General features: G+C 38.8%; 2 protein-coding genes across 2 annotated transcripts; both read left to right on the top strand.

Annotated features, from left to right (window-relative positions):
• The first annotated feature begins 414 nt into the window (after positions 1–414).
• Positions 415–6,947, top strand: ppp1r7 (protein phosphatase 1, regulatory (inhibitor) subunit 7). The gene is made up of 10 exons (XM_083928971.1): positions 415–484; positions 1,220–1,315; positions 1,534–1,589; positions 1,902–1,967; positions 2,182–2,312; positions 2,525–2,687; positions 3,132–3,248; positions 3,350–3,454; positions 3,592–3,678; positions 4,915–6,947. Exons 1-10 carry the CDS (start codon positions 445–447, stop codon positions 5,089–5,091), a joined length of 1,038 nt encoding a protein of 345 aa, XP_083785097.1. The 5' UTR covers positions 415–444; the 3' UTR covers positions 5,092–6,947.
• Positions 6,948–8,350: 1,403 nt separating this feature from the next.
• Positions 8,351–16,673, top strand: ubxn7 (UBX domain protein 7; the record flags this gene model as incomplete). The annotated part of the gene is made up of 11 exons (XM_083927886.1): positions 8,351–8,456; positions 10,276–10,429; positions 10,748–10,812; positions 10,918–10,983; positions 11,157–11,269; positions 12,162–12,308; positions 12,884–12,974; positions 13,100–13,230; positions 13,678–14,167; positions 14,273–14,352; positions 15,577–16,673. The coding sequence occupies 11 exons, from the start codon at positions 8,351–8,353 to the stop codon at positions 15,736–15,738; spliced, it is 1,605 nt and encodes a 534-aa protein (XP_083784012.1). The 3' UTR covers positions 15,739–16,673.
• Between the last annotated feature and the right edge of the window lie 245 nt (positions 16,674–16,918).

Here is a 16,918-nt window from a genome sequence, read left to right as displayed (position 1 = left end):
TTTTTAATGGAAAAGCATTACTTTCATTCTGTATCCCTAAAAAACGCCCCGTGGATGTATTGATTTTTTTTTAAAGTATAGCTTTTAATAAAGATTCTACATATTCAACCTTTAAAGTATATCTTCAGACATACCTTTTAAGAATTTTTTTTATCTGCAATGTAGGCGAAGATAAATCTAATGGAGTCAAAAGTACATTTTCCTCATGAATTTATCAGTAATCAAGTGCCTCTAATAAGTACTTGAATCATGGTGCCTTCTTAAATCCCCGCACTGTTTATTTATGGTACTGTTACAGTTATATTACATGGACAGAATACTGTGTGTACTCACCTTGTTGTCAGCAGCTTTTCAGTGTGTGGCATCAGCGCCATCTTGTGTCTGTCCGCAGTATGAGCCTCCACCTGATTGGCTGAGCGGTTGTCAGGACTGTTTACAGGAAACATGGCTTCTCGGTCTGTTGGAGAGCTTCAAGAGATGGAAGGTGAGTAAATATGTAAAGACGCATCCGTGCCATGATTGTATTAGCTGGATGAGCCGGCATTCATTTAGACCAGTTTATCTATTTCTATACAAGCACTTCCTGCGATTCGTTGTCCTTGTTTCTAAACACACCGTCATCATTGGCTTGCTAGCGAACAGGCTAACAACAATCCTCGTTAGCTCACACTATCCTGCTAGTCAACATCTAATTCCACTTTTCATATCTGCGTTATCCAACTTAGGCTAATGGTTTGACACTAGGTTTTATGTTAAACGTGGTTAGCTTGCCCGCAGTTATAATATGTTTCTATGTGTTTTACCTCGTAAAACTGCCTACTGTTTTCCAATCAGCTAACATAGCTAGCATGGTTAGCAGTGTTTACCCCGTGTGTTGATGTGGGTAAGCTAGGAAGCTAAACCATAGCTTGTGAGTTGTCTCCAAACTGGTAAGAGTGGAAATATAACAGCAACTAGAACCAACCGATTTAAGTCAGTAGTAGGTGTAACCGGTTTGGCACATATGTTGCAGAGAGTAGAAACATTGTTTGAGACAGACGGAGGCTGGATGCTGCATATGATGGCATCCCCTGATTCCTCTGTGGGCCAGGTGGAGCTAGGCCTAGAATTTGCATCACATTACCTGTGTATCAGCTAGATGTGTCACCGATAAAACAGCTTTTATGCCTGTATGGTGAAATTAACCTTCACTTCTCTTTTTTTGTCTGCTGACTGTTAGTGGACAGAAGGGGCGAGTCTGAGGAGTCTGGTGATGATGAGACCAGGAGGAGGAGTATCAATGGCAATATGGACCCCAATCAGCCCGCTACCACAGGTAAATCATGACATCTCCAGCACAGCCACGTAGAAGGAGAAAACACAAGTCAGGCTGTCAGCTGCACTGTAATGATTAAAAGTGTGACATGACAACTAGACTATCATGAGCATTACATAACTATGAGTTTTCTCAACATCTGTATCATGTTTATGAATGTCCTACCCTGACACAATGATCAGATTAGTTTACCGGATTTATTCTTGCTCCCATTAAAGGTAAAGAGGAGTCTCCTGTTGACATGGACACCATCACCTTGGACCCAGAGGAAGAGGTTAGAAGATAGTGTAAAAACACTGCTTCTGTTTATATTTTAATGCTCTTTAGTAAAATGCCCTCCATCTCTAACCACTTTGGTGGATGATTATAAAATACTTCACTTGTCTTTAAGGAAGCTAACATTTTGTGGTAGAATTTTTTGTAGAGCTTGGGAGTTTTTTTTTTGTTATGCATTGTTATATTTTAAAGAGTTATGTTCAATGTAACTATATGTTGCTGGGAGATTGTATGTACATGATAAACCATAATAAGGACATCTATTACTAATAGACACTATGTCATACTAAAGTTTGTGTTTTCTTTTTAGGATGTTGATCTTGTTCATTGTCGTATTGGAAAGATTGAAGGTTTAGAGGTGCTACAGAAGGCTCAAGTAAGTAAACTCAGTGTTTAGTGCCACGGCCATTGAGTGATGAGGAGTTATTCCTTTATTTTTCCTTACAATAGAAATTATACAGGATTTTAGATGCAGCTACATGTTCTTTTTTCTTTGTTAATCATTTCTGAAAATGTGATATATCTATGATAAAATGCAGCTATTGATTGTGTCCGTTAATTGCTTTCTTTTCATCTATTTCTTTGTACAGACACTCTCTTTACGACAAAATCTCATTAAAAAGATAGAAAATCTTGACAGTTTGAGCTCACTGCGGGAACTAGATCTCTATGACAATCAGATCCGCAAACTGGAGAACCTGCACAACCTCACAGAGATTGAGTAAGTCTGAAGAAAATAGAAGACTTTGTCTCTATTGTTTCCGCAATTACTTATGGCGAATCCTGATATCTACGCACTAGTACTAAGTGAATGTTGAGGGGGAAGAAATTCACTGAGTTTTATTTTTCATTTACAAAGCTGTTATAGAACAAATGTACCACATTTAAAATATCGTGAATTGTAATGAGTATGCTTGTTTGACTCATTCACAGGCAGCTTGACATGTCATTCAATATGCTGAGGAAGGTGGAGGGTTTGGAGCACATGACTCAACTGAAGAAACTTTTTCTGCTTCACAACAAAATTGGCAGCATTGCCAACCTCGAACACCTCACACGCTTGGACATGCTGGAGCTGGGCTCCAATCGCATTCGGGTACGACATAGAGGGTCTCTTTGGCAGTGAAAAATGTTGTAGAAGTTGTCGGAAGTTCGATCCCCAGCTCCCCCGGTCTGCATGTCGACGTGTCATTGGGCAAGACACTGAACCCCGAATTGATCCCTGTGCTGCACATGGGTGTGTGAATGTGGTGTGAGTGGTTAGATTAGGTAGTATGGAGATATCCACTGCCATCTGTGTGAATGCGACAAGTAGTGTGAAAGCGCCTTGAGTAGTCAGAAGACTAGAAACGTGCTACATAAGTACATTTACCATTTGTAAAAACTTTGCAAAACAATACTATACATATACAGTAAAAGCATGTTTTTTCAAAAATGATGGCGTAAAATTTTATGATATTGACATTGACACGTTAGTATGATAATTATGAAGTCATTATGTTGTGTTTATTTGTGTCTCATTCTTTTGTTGTGTTCACAGGTCATAGAGAACCTTGATACACTTGCATCTTTGCAAAGTTTGTTTCTTGGCACCAATAAAATAACTACGCTTCAGAATCTGGAGGGTTTACACAACCTAACTGTTTTAAGCATTCAGGTGATTCACAAATTCTCTCCTAGCACACGTGAGTGGCTACAAGAATAAAACGTGTGAATATCATAACATTGATAAATAATGTTGTGTACTTTTGTTTGCAGAGTAACCGGATTACTAAAATTGAGGGTCTACAGAATCTCGTTAACCTCAAAGAGCTCTATTTGAGCCACAATGGCATTGAGGTCATTGAGGGCTTGGAAAACAATGTGAGTTATAGAAATTCCACTGCCTATTTCTGAAAGGACTGAATGCCAAACTGTCCCTCATGTGTTTGGATAACTGTAAAAACATGTACAACAAAGTTTGTTCTGGACATTTAAAAACCGTTTGTTTTCCCTGACAGAAAAAGCTTACAACCCTGGACATTGCGGCCAATCGGGTAAAGAAAATTGAAAACATCAGCCATCTGACAAATCTGGAGGAGTTCTGGGTACGGATAGTTTGTGAAGTTCAACTAGAAGGAAATTTGATGGTCTTTATTTAAATTTTATTTTGTCTTGTGCTTCATTGTTATAGAGCTGCGAGAGCCTTACTAATACTTCTCACAGCAGACATGTTGTCATGACATAGAAGAATAAAATAATTACAAAAATTAATAAACTAACTAAATGATAACTAGTGACAATAACAATGTCTCTGTTCTATTAAAAGTGTCAGTAAGTCTTACCAAAGAGCCAGCATGCAATAGCAAAGCTCACCCAAATGGAGTGCCGCCATCATTAGATCATTATTTACACATGTGCTTGTACTGCTATGAAATGTTAAATGCAATGAATTATTAATTTGATATATAAGCACTTACTAGTCAGATTCACCGGATGTAGACTGTTGGTGTAAAGTCTGCCATTGGCTGCCTCTTTTACCTCGCTGCATCCGTGGCTTAGTGTCGCCCGAGATGATTGTGATTGGTTTAAAGAAATAAAAAAACACGCCAGAATATTTCCCCCCTAATGTAGATCAACAAATAAATCTAATTTGAAAATGATTAATAGCTAAGACAACAATTGATATTACTCAAATGTCTCAGGTTAAATGTTGTCAAAGTAAAACATAAGCGCTGCATTTACAAAGTGATGTAATTATTAAGTCTTAAAAGGGAAATCAAGCTGAGTTTACATTTTTAATTCATCAGTGTCCTGTTGACAGTCCGTTTACCAACCCTATATCTGTCTGTATCAGTTTCAATGAGTAAGCATCATTTGCAATTTCTGGTAACAGCCATTAAGAGCTCTCACTACTTCCCATGATGCATCTGCAATGTTTTACCACAAGAACCCAGGGGCACAGACAAAAAGTGCAGTTAAATTCCCCTTTTTAAAAATGCATTGTGAAGCTGATTTACAAATTAGATGGAAACTTATTTTCATCCCCCTATTTTGCATTTAGAAGTAGTACATAAACATTTGATAAATGGTTTATAACACAGTAATGTTTTAAAGCACCTATAAATACATTTATTTGTTTATTAAACTATACCATTTATCAATAATTCTAACTTGTATAGAGATCCTTAATTAAGTAATTTGTTATGTCTTATTAACTCTTAGTCGTCTTCTTCTGTCTCCACATCTTCTACATTGTATGTTGCAAGAGTGCTTAAAGTTTATGTTTAAGCACTCTTTATCTGTCCTCTCATTGGTTATATTGTCTTTCAATCCCTCCCCAGATGAATGATAATCAGATAGATAACTGGTCAGATCTCGATGAGTTGAAGAATGCCAAGTCTCTGGAGACCGTCTACCTTGAAAGAAACCCCGTACAGAAGGACCCGCAGTATCGGCGAAAGATCATGCTGGCGCTGCCCAGCGTACGCCAGATCGACGCTACCTTTATCCGCTTCTAAACTGCAGTGTAAAGTTCACCTGCCAACTTCAGTGTTCTCCCTCACCGCCCTGCCAACTTCATTTTGAATCACACTAAATCATATAGTCACTTCGTACACAAATATACATTCCATCATTCACTCTCACCCATGATTCACTAAACGTACATGTATGCAGTCACTCACACCTTGATCTGTGCTATTGTGTGGAAGCTTATTTATTTCTAAAGCTAAATTTGAACTGTGAAAAGGATTTTAAGAAAGAAGTACCCTACACCCATTTCCTATTTTTCATTTCTGCACTTAATTTTATTTAATTGTTTCACATGTGGGATAAAGTATGGAGACATATTTCCTCAATCATTCAGTGTCCATCAGGAAAATAACATGTCTTATTCATCACGTCTTTGAAGTTGCACTGCTATCGTATGAGAGGAAAGGGTGGTATTCTTACTATTTGAGGGATTTTGACAGGATGAGACTATTCTCGCAAGGTACACAGCGGGTAAAAGAACAATTTAAGCATAAACATTAAAGGGAAAGTCCATAATACAATATGATTTAAATATTGTTATCATAAAATAATGCTTATCTTATCGTTGAGTTTCAACGCACTTCAAAGCTGTCCTGTACGAGCGACCAGCTCTAAAAAAAACCTGACACCGAGCAAATTCAAGCCAGTTTAGTAAAGTAGCAGCAGCTTACATCTGTCTTTTTAAGGAAAACGGCAGAAACTGATGAATAACTTTAATAAACTGGGATCATTACTGATGAACCTTGATGTCCAGCAGCCTCGTCTATTCCTTGTCCTTATGCAGATATTTTACAGCCCAATTTCTGACCAATAAGCGTAACCTCTGCATTAAAAAAAGATGGCTCATGAGAATGTAAAAATAATTTCCATAAATGATTTTTGTAATCAGCAGTACATCACCCTCCTTTTTTTCTCCTTGAATACAGTCCTGATTACAGCTTTGGTTCTTTTGACTTCGGTAAAATTGTTAGTTATATTTGAACTGATGGCACTAAAATGTAGATTGTTTTTTGAAGTGAAGTTACTGATGGCAGGACCGGTATCGCTTAAGTGTTGGCTAATGTAAGATAAATTATGTCATGCTGTAAACAATTTCCAATCAAGTTTCTGGGTTAAGCATTTTCAGATGTGTAAGACAATACATTGACACGTTCTGAAATATTCTCATTTGCCCTTCAGTATTGCTTAAAAATATACAATTATGTAAATGTATGTGGAGTTGGAGTTGCCTATTCTTAAGGTCCCCTGTGTATATAATGCTGGAGTGCACTTGATTTACTCCCAGGTAACAATTAAAAAGTGATGCATCTTTTACATGAGAATAATTTCCCACCTCAGGACTAAAAGGTCACATTTGGACATAGATGCATCAGATTTCAATGCATTGCTGGGTTTACATGGAAAATGCTAAACTAGGTGCAACATCAGACACACGCCATTATCATCAAATTCCTTTTATCTGGGGCTAAAGTGCACCTTCGAACTGTTACAGTGGCGTGAGTTTAATATTGTATCTACCTTTGTAGGCAAGAAAATGAGTCTTTATTTGCTCACTTTCATAGGAACTGAAGTTAATAAATCCACCATCACTGAACTGCAAAGCATTGACGAGCCAATGAAAGACAGCAGCAAAACTGAAGAACATAACGTGATTTTAATTTATATTCAGCTTTATAATTACAATTGGCCAGTGGATTGTAAGTGTCACTTTGTGTATTTGTAAATATAGTTAGGACATATCAGGATGTAGAAAGTCTGTTCCATCATCACCTTTGCTTTATACCGTGAAACCCTTGTTTTCTTTATTGTTTATGCCAGGCAGCACAGCAGATACGTGTGTGATATACCGTAAACAAGATTAACTTGACTTCGATCGGTCACTGAATGAACAAATAGCTGATTGATGTGAGAACTGAGTCTTCAGGTCATGGAGTTGGTTAATGCTGTATTCAAACTGAATGTATTATGCAAATAATAAAATTACACTTAAAGAGAAAATCGATGTAGTTTTAATTTGACAGGTATAATATTTGTCATGGCTGATACAGCCCAAATTTAGGAGTACAACAATGTTCAAAAGTCCGTCAATTAAAGGTCACTTTGAAGTTCAAATTCATTATAGTTAAGCTACTGAATGTCTTCTTGACATTTTTGTTCTACACGTCTTTAATTAAGGTGCCAGTCCATATCATAACATGTGGATGTGAAATTTATCTGCAACTATCACGGCTGAGTTATAGGAATGCACTTCATCACACAAATCACAAGACACATCATCTTGTGACTGAAACATCTCTGCATGTGGAATAGAAAACATCATCCCCATGAAAAAATGTTTACCTTTCTAAACGTCCAGCAAACATCTTTAATACTAATAGTGTTATGTTTGTTGAAAACAATTTTGCTGCAGCAAATTCACAGTTCCAGTTATTATTGAATTATTATTAAACACATATCTGCTACAGCATGGTTGGTTCTGAATATTCCCAACAAAAATGGTTGTAGAGGACACAATGTTTGTTGTTGTTTCCAAGAGATTACATTTTTTAACGACTGAAGGCAAGGGAAAGCAAGTTGATTTGTATCGCACATTCCAACAAGAGGTACTTTAAAGTGTTTTACATAAAATATTTGAAAAGCATTGGAAAGAAACACATAAAAATATATTCAAGTAAAGTAATTAAAAATGATCAAAACAAACAAGAGAAGCGATTTCTGAAAAGGAGTTTTCAGTTGTCAATTATTAAAGGTTGCATATGGAGAAAGAGCAGCTGCAGGATTGGCAAACTCCCTTTCACACAGTACCAGCCCACAGTAGCTGCACCAAACAACAAACAACCCTGGCAACCCGCAATGCCCAACGCTACTGGCTGGTACAATAAAAACGGAATGTGACAGGAAGTCATTGACAAACCCGTCAAAAAATGTTTAAATATTAATTCAAACTAAAAATATATATATTTATATATATTTTATGGAAATTTTAATTTATTAAAAAATATTGCTTTTAATACAGATTCTACATATTCGACCTTTAATTTAGTATAGTTGTAAAAGACAGGTAATAAAAAGTTACAGCGCAGTATAAGCAGTTAATAAATTATAAATTAAATTTTTTCAAGGAATTGTAAATATGCCAGTAACACGCCATTTATATTTAGAGCACTACATAACCCACAATGCAGCACGTTGGTGACGTATGGGGCTCGCGCCGCGCCAGGCCGGGGGGAAAGGACCGTGCAGCGCATGCGCCACATTTATGTTGTTGTTTGTGGCGGTAAGATGGCGGCGCTCGGAGACACCTCAGCTCCGGGGTTGAATGGGTTAATACAACAATTCATAGCAATAACAGGTAAAAATACAATTTAATTTTACGCGTGATCTATTAAATAGGTTTTGGTTGTCCAACAGCAATAGCTCCCTTGTCTAACAAACCACGAAATTAGTGCGTAGATAAGAAAACGGGACGTTAAGTCTTCCCCCTGGTCCCTACGCTGTCAAGCTTTGCAGAGGGAAAAAGGCACAGCCAGTTATCTGCTCAACTCAAGTGAAAGACTCGGAAAAAGCACCAGAAAACCACCTCGCTTTGAATATTATCTGTCACAGCCACTTTAAAAACATCATATTTTCTTTGAGGGGATCAATAAACACACTATCTCGCCAGCCCGGAGCTGGTTTTCTGCTCCATTTTTCCATTTCATGTTGTTTGATCGTGTGGAATATGGACGTCGGCTGTGCAACATTTGCCTTCTTCATCACCAGCCAGGCTGCACGATGTGTGACTGTGAACCTCAGTCTTGGCTGTGAGCGCTAACAACACTCGGGATGAGCTCTCTGTCCGTCTCCGACTACTCGTTTAGAAGTCCCCAGTAGTTTATGTGTGATTTTGACCCGGTGGACACGGTGTTTTAAGTTATTTAACGGAAAAGAGAGCAGAGTCAGTTCGGGGGCTGCTGCTGCTGGACTTGGAAAGTGAAACGGACATGCGCAGTGCACACGGAGAGCTCAGCGTAGTCAACGGTGCTGTTCACTTAAAAAATACTAAAGTTAACCCAAGAAGCTGGTGTCCTCTCACATGCAGTTTATTTATGTATTTATTTATTGTGTCGGTCAATAGTCTCAAGCCATTTCCGTTGTTTCAAAGACAATTATCAGCACATTTGTAGCTTTGAATCACGTATGCTACACTTGAGCTACACTACTGCCCTACTATTTCCCAAAGCACACCACAGCCTTTGTTTGTAACGGATGCTTTAACTTTCAGGCAGTGGTTAAGCTTTCATTCATTTCAGTACATTGTTGCTGTCAACTTGCAAATACTTTTTGGTATTCCATCACAATGAACAGCATGTCTAGACTGTTCGTGCATTTCCTAGGACCCCATAGTTGGAAAGCTAATTTTTGTTTTGACACTAAAATGGAGACATGACTTGACAAAGACAATTAAAAAATGTTTTAATTGTGTACAAGTTTGCATTGTCACAAACAAAGGCCAATAAATACAAACTAGTAGCTCTAAAAGGTCAGTAATTAAACAAAAACTGGTTATAGCAGTGAGGTTGTCAGTTTAATGAACACGAGACTGCAGTACAGAACTGACGAAGATATACTGTATTTGTTTTCTTTTAGAAACAGTGTTTCCTTTACACAGTTTGTCTCCCTGACAGCACTGACAGGGCATTTTTAAACTGTTAAATGTCTGAATGATACACATCTTGGTCCCAATTCCTTAATAACCAAATAAGGATTCATATTAAATAGGTTTGTATGTATTAAAAACAGATATCTGCCAATATCGTCATATTTTTTAAACTCTTAAATATTGATATCAATGTCAATGTCGACTCTATTAACAACCGTAGCTGTAGCCATGGGGCCTCATAAAGGAAAGTAGGCCTAATCAGACAAACAAAAAAATATGGGATGCTTTAAAAAAGTAAAGTTACTAGTAAATGTAAAGTATACATGATGTGTAGTAAACAAGCTCCTGTATGAATAAATCAATATAGTCCATTAAATAGGTCATTTCAATATGAAACAGATATTTTACTGAGGGTTTACAGGGTTTTTTTCTATCTTCCATAGAGTAATTGTTTCACGACACGCATGTAGCTGTGCATTACGGTTTTATCCACAGGGTTTTTCAGCATCAGTATGTCCGTGTCTTTTAGGAGCCGCAGAGAGTGTAGGACAACATATGCTGGAAGCATGCAGCAACAACCTGGAGATGGCAGTGACCATGTTTCTGGATGGAGGCGGCATAGCAGAGGAGCCCAGCACCAGCTCCAGTTCAGCAGCTTCAAGCAGCAGAGCTCCCCCTTCAGAGTAAGAAGATTGTTTCCAATATTTCTTCTTTTTACAAACTTTAGTCAGGCCAAAGTTAAACAAAGTCTTTTTACTTTTTTTGCTCTATTTTATTATCTTAAATATGTACTCTGATTGTTTTATAGTGTCCATAATAGTTTAGAGTTGCTGTTGTTGTTATTAGTTAGCCGGGGGGGGAATGTGAGGTTCATTGTTGTGATTTGTGTTGCTACTGGGTGAACAAAACAATTTATAACTTGATTTATACCAGATGTTTTTCTCTAGACTTTCTCTTCTGCTTCTTAGAATAATAATGTTTATATTGCCTTTATGTCTCAGTGAAGTACGAGCCCCCATTCCCCAGAAGCAGGACATATTGGTGGAACCTGAACCACTGTTTGGAGGTATTATACTTTTCTTATTTTACTTCATGCCAACAAATGTTAAACTAAATTGCTGTTTCAGTCATCTTCTGAATGTGACGTTTAATGTGTTTGTTATACACGCAGTGCCAAAGCGAAGAAGACCTGCTCGATCTATATTTGATGGTTTCCGAGACTTCCAAACAGAAACAAGTAAGTAAATTCAAGCTTTCCAAGCTTAAGGAATCTGGTCGGTAGTGAATGCGGTATTAGTTTAATGCGACATAGTTAAGACGATCGGTCACTTTCTCTCTGTCTCAACCTTTTTCACCGTGTTTTTACTTCATGTAATGACTATGAATGTTTTTTGTTTTTTTTCTCCATAGTTCGCCAGGAACAGGAGCTGCGCAACGGGGGAACAGTGGATAAGAAACTGAGCACCCTGGCAGACCTTTTCCGTCCTCCCATTGAGCTTATGCACAAAGGCAGCTTTGAGACGGTGAGGAGTCACTCACCGGACATTTCAAACCAGACTTCTTTGTACAGTTTGTGTGAAATTTCAGATGGGGACTGCGTAGATCACAGGTGGGAAGTCAGGTCTGCCGTATCTGGAAGGGCAGGAGTTTTGTAGGTTGTCATTTTTGATAAATGGGTCTTCTTTGGTTAAATGTGCACTCACAGCTGGTATAGTGTTAAATAATAAATATTAAATTAAAACCTACATGCCCACCATGACATGCGGTCACGTGCCACTGATGTGGTCGTTGTCCATAATGAGACTCATGTTATCTTCAAAGACAGAAATATGATTTCCTTCTTTTTCCTACATTTGAATGTTTACGCGTCACTGCGTAGAATCATGTATGTGCAGAGTTTCACACCAGAAGGCTGTTTTCACATTCACTGCTAAAAGTTTACATTTTCTGATGCCGGCCTACAAGGATAATTTGTGACATCGCAAATTGTTTTGAGAACAGTCCCGGTCCAATATTCAGCCTACACATGTATGGTGTGGAAACTTAAAGCCTTCAGTGCGCAAATACTGAGAACAGACTTTTCGGGGAAGGCATCTTGGGTTCAGCACTTAAACTTGTTTAATCAAAATTATTTGCACATTCCTGTATTCTTGATTTTTTTTAATGAGGGAGGGTTGTATTTAATTTTGAGTATTTTAATGTGTTAATCATATTGTTATTTCAGCAAAAACATGTCAGACATTAGAGTATTTTTGTATGCCTTAATACATGTGTGGAGGGGAACTTTAACCACGTACACAATGTCCTTCTGGTCTTCATCCAGACATGTCAATTTAATTATCTCATCATTTATGAAATTACCAAATCCATCTTGATTTACTGTATTTTTTCTAATGACATATATTGTGCTTACAGGCAAAAGACTGTGGGCAACTGGAGAACAAGTGGCTAATGATCAACATTCAAAATGTTCAGGACTTTGCCTGCCAGTGCCTGAACAGGGATGTGTGGAGTAACGATGCAGTGAAGACCATCATCAGAGAGCACTTCATATTCTGGCAGGTATGTAGCTTCAAATCCCAGGGTCATATGTGGTCTGTGAGGCTTTCATGTTCCTGCAAACTTTGTGACTTTCTAAGGCGTCCATCTTCCCTAACTCATATGATGAGAAGGTCATGTTTAACTCCATTATTCATATGAGAAATTAATTTAGTTTTTTGATGCAAAAATTAGGGATCGACCAATATGGGGCAGATACCAATTTTTTTCCATCAGCCATAGCCGATGACCGATATGAACTGCCGATTTTCTTAAGCGAATATTTGGAGCAGATACTACTTTTGTTCCCTCAATCAACATCATAAAAATTACACAATGATGATAACAAATGTTATGAGTCTTAAATAATAAAATAAGGAATACTTATTGAATTAAAATAGGGGTCACCAGCAACACGGAGCTGCCTGTTGACGCCTGTCTATAAATAATGCAGGAAAAAAACTATCAGTGAACTAATCCCACTTTGTCCCGAAGTCCAAGTCTCTTTATCCAAATATTCACATATATGTCACTAAATTCATGTACATCTGGTGTGAGCTTCATGTCTCTATTGTATTGTGCATTTTCTTTCATTACAGGTATATCATGATAGTGAAGAGGGACAACGATACATCCAGTTCTACAAGCTGAACAAGTTTCCCTATATTTCAATCCTCGATCCTCGCACAGGTGAGTGTTTATGGGAAGTTGGTTGAAGCGTTATTCACATTTCTGGAGCTTAATTTAAATTGGCACCATATATGTGCTGTCATCCGTGCGTGATTAAGTGATGGTTCAAACATGTTTCACTTCAGGTCAAAAAATGGTGGAGTGGAATGAGCTGGACGTGGCGTCGTTCCTGGAGCAGACGACTGGCTTCCTGGCAGAGCATGGGCAGCTTGATGGGCCATCCTGTCAGGCACCTCCTGCCAAACGAGCACGCTCTGTGAGTCTCTCTTCTCATGTGTTGCCTCTTATTCTCTTTTTTTTCTCTGCTCGAATAAGAGCTCTCTTTTCTCTCTCTGGGACTCTGTTGGAATGTGTCATTATTTGTCAACTGTAGAGCTTTTATCCCTCCTATATTGTGATTGAGCTTCATTGTTGTCTCATCCTTGTCCTGAAGGCTAAAAATATTTTATTACACTGTAATGTCTGCGTTGAAAAAACAACAACTTCTATCTCCTCAGTCATCAGTCTCTTAACACTGATGGTAGTTTCTCAAAATGGCCTTAACCCCCGAAAGCACCGTTTCACCCCAAAGCTTGTCACATTATTATCAGTATTGACCAATACACAACCATGGCTAGTGTATTAAGTTATACCATTTTTTGTGTTATTTTACCCAGCCCTTTGAGTTGTTTTCTACAGCTGCACACTTTGTTTTCTGTTCCAGGAAAGTCTGATTGATGCCAGTGAAGACAGTCAGCTGGAGGCAGCGATTAGGGCCTCCCTACAGGAGACCCACTACGAGTCCTCAAATGCACCCGAAGTCCCCGATTCCCCCCGATCAGATGAAGAATCAGACGCGGAGCCTTTCTCTGACAGCGAGGGTCCCATTTCTGTTGATGGCTCAGACAGCGAAGCGTCAGCACCCCACGAAGAGAAAATTTTTACCAGCAAACACATCCCGCTCCCTCCAGCCTCTGCTGCCCAGCAACGTCTACATCCCGATAGTTCCACTTCTTCCCATAGAAAGTCTCCATACAAAGAAAACAACCACAGTCACAAGAAAGAGGATAGTAAAAAGAACCACCTGGAGCCCTCAGTTGCTAGTCCTTATCATCCTCAGCCTGACGCAGATTCTGGAGGTAACCACTGTCCCCCAGCAGCCGAAAGCGCCGGACCTTCCAAAACCTGTGACGAGGACTGTCCTGACGACAATGGTACATCAGCGTTTCATTCTAAACCTCAGAAAAGTTTGATGAACCTTAAGGTATGAGGGAATTTGAAAGATATTTACCACCCTGTTTTTTTTTTTTTCAACATAGGTCCAAAAGCCAGATTGATGCTTCGTTACCCAGATGGACAGAGAGAGCAAATTTCCTTGTCTTCTAAAGCAAAACTTTTGGTGAGAACACAACACAATATCTATACTTATATAATGAATAGGCTTCTTTGCTGTGTTGCCAAGAGTTGGATGAGAAGATCAATACCGCTCTCATGTCTTAACACTTTTACACGCACTCACACTGTCCATTCGTACCATGCCCGTGCTTTAGGGTGATTGTACCCCTCCCTCTTCCCCCGCGGCCCAGACCTGCTTGTACTCACAGTACTTGAAATGATCCGGGCCGTGGCTTGAATGCCTCTTGCTTACGTCATCCCCCTTCTGAGATTTAGTTTTGTTTTTGTTTTTTAATATTTTCATCTGATCAAATCTGCAGTAAACACTCCGCATCAAACCACTGCAAACCGTTCGGCAGCATCTTTTTAAATGTCCTTTACAGAGAACAGACACATTTAAATAGACATTTGGAACGCCGTCAATGCTCACGCTTGTACAAGTACGCACGCTTGTGCCCGTACATCTTTACAAAAGCCCAACTCTCTCAACCGGGCTGCGGCCGGCAAGCGTGCCGTGCCTGGGCGCGGTATAGTTGTACTCACACTGGTCAAACAAACTACTTTACTTTAACCATGAAGCTTGCGAATGGACAGTGTGAGTGTGCCCTTAGTACTGGAGCTGGAGCCAAAGCCGATTGGCTTAGCTTAACATAAAAGAGTGGAAACCACAGCAAACATGGTTCTGTCGAAAGGTTTAAAAAAATCTCCAGACCAACATCTCTAAAGCTCACTAATTAACACATTATATCCCATTTGTTAAGTCTGTGAAAAAAACATCTAAAAACTTACAGACGAATGCCAGACGACAGAAAGTTCTGCTTCCGATCAAGAAATTGAGAAAGTGTGATTCATAACTCCCTACAAAACAGCAAATTGTAATTTTTATGCTGGTGACAGCCAGAGGGATTATGTTATCGGGTTGTCCGTACATTTGTACAATCTGCCAGATGGTTCCCAGGCTATGCTAGTTGAGCTCTTTTTTCCAGTTATTATGCTAAGCTAAGCTAACCGGCTGCTGGTTCTGTTCAGACATGAGACGGACATGTGTCTATTTTCTTATCCAGCTCTTTGCAACAAAGCGAATAAGCGTATTTCTGTCAAAACTATTGCCTTACATAAAACCAGTGTGAGTATTTCCTTTTTATGACCACTGAACTGAGAATATTATAACACTAATACTGATAAAAAAGTTTCACCTCTGATATATAATTTTGTTTTTCTCATCAAGGCCCTGGTAAGACATGTCCAGTCCAAGGGTTACCCTAATGAACGCTTCGAACTTGTCACCAACTTTCCCAGAAGGAAGCTTGCCCATTTGGACTATGACATCACACTGCAGGAGGCGGGGCTTTGTCCACAGGAGACTGTATTTGTTCAGGAGAGGAACTAGCCTTTGTCAGACACAGTCACTTTTGCTTGTCTGTATCTCTCTGATAGACCTCACCCTTTCACCAATGATCTGGGACGATGTCACTGGCCTTGATCACATAACCTCTGTTCTACTGGAATTAGGCCCCGTTTTTTGCCAAGACAACTGTAAGTGGATGGACTACTTTCCCCGCCACTCCACTAGTCTGAGTACTGACATCTCTGCTGACAGCCTAATCCCTTTGTAGTGCTCTACGATTGGCCAGTAAGGTGTTAAAGATGCTGACACTCTTATTTTTTAACGTGATTTATTCTGCTCTGATGCAGGCTTCATTTTGTTCTGAACACTGAAGCACATCAGGATAGAAAATATATTATGTATACGATAGCTCATATTCAAATTTAAAAAAAGAGCCCAAGTAATGGATCACTGATTGATGATGAGGCACCAGGGACTTGTACAAAGTACTTTTACCACCCAGAAAAGGATGTTAAATGTCAGAGTTTATTTTCTTGCTCTTGTTATTATCTGTATAGGTAAAGAGAGGCTCATTGTTGTTTATTTTGACCTAAATTTGGTCTCTCACAGGGCCACTGTTTGAACAATTGTAATTATTTGGGAGGTAGAGGCACTAAGAGGAAAGGTCCGGAAATTGCAAGTCAAGAAAATGTGTCGGGACATCAGTGACACACTTGTGTAGAACTGAGAGGATTGATCTGCACATTTTTACTCAAGTTTCTATTGTTAAATTAGAAACTCGTAGATTGTTTTTGGATTTCCACTTTTGATACAGAAGGGAATGAACGAAGGGTGGCGCATCTCATCAGTCGGACCTACACTGTACAGAGATGGCTTAGAGAGACTGATATTTAGCTGTAGTCATTGTTTCCTTTCTTTTTTTATATGCTGCCAAGAAAATATGCTGATGTTGAAATATAACCACCAAAACCAAGGGCGATTCTGCTTGGTCTTTTGTCACTTTTTTAAAGTTAACTTCACAGGCATTATGTGATGAGACAAATGTCATCGGTTACAACCCATACAAATATAGAAAAATGTTATTAAAAACAAAAAGAAAAGCAACGACTCTTGAGAATCAACTGCAACAAATGTTTATTATTCTGTTGGGTAGATTTATTTCAGTGAGCTTACTCTGTGTCCCTGCTGACTTTATTTCATGAAATGGTGTAAGTAATGCACA

This window comes from Echiichthys vipera, assembly GCF_963691815.1.
Source record: "Echiichthys vipera genome assembly, chromosome: 15".
NCBI classification, from domain to species: Eukaryota; Metazoa; Chordata; class Actinopteri; order Perciformes; family Trachinidae; genus Echiichthys; species Echiichthys vipera.
Note: the sequence above shows the minus strand (reverse complement) of the source record. Positions and strands in the feature narration are given on the sequence as shown.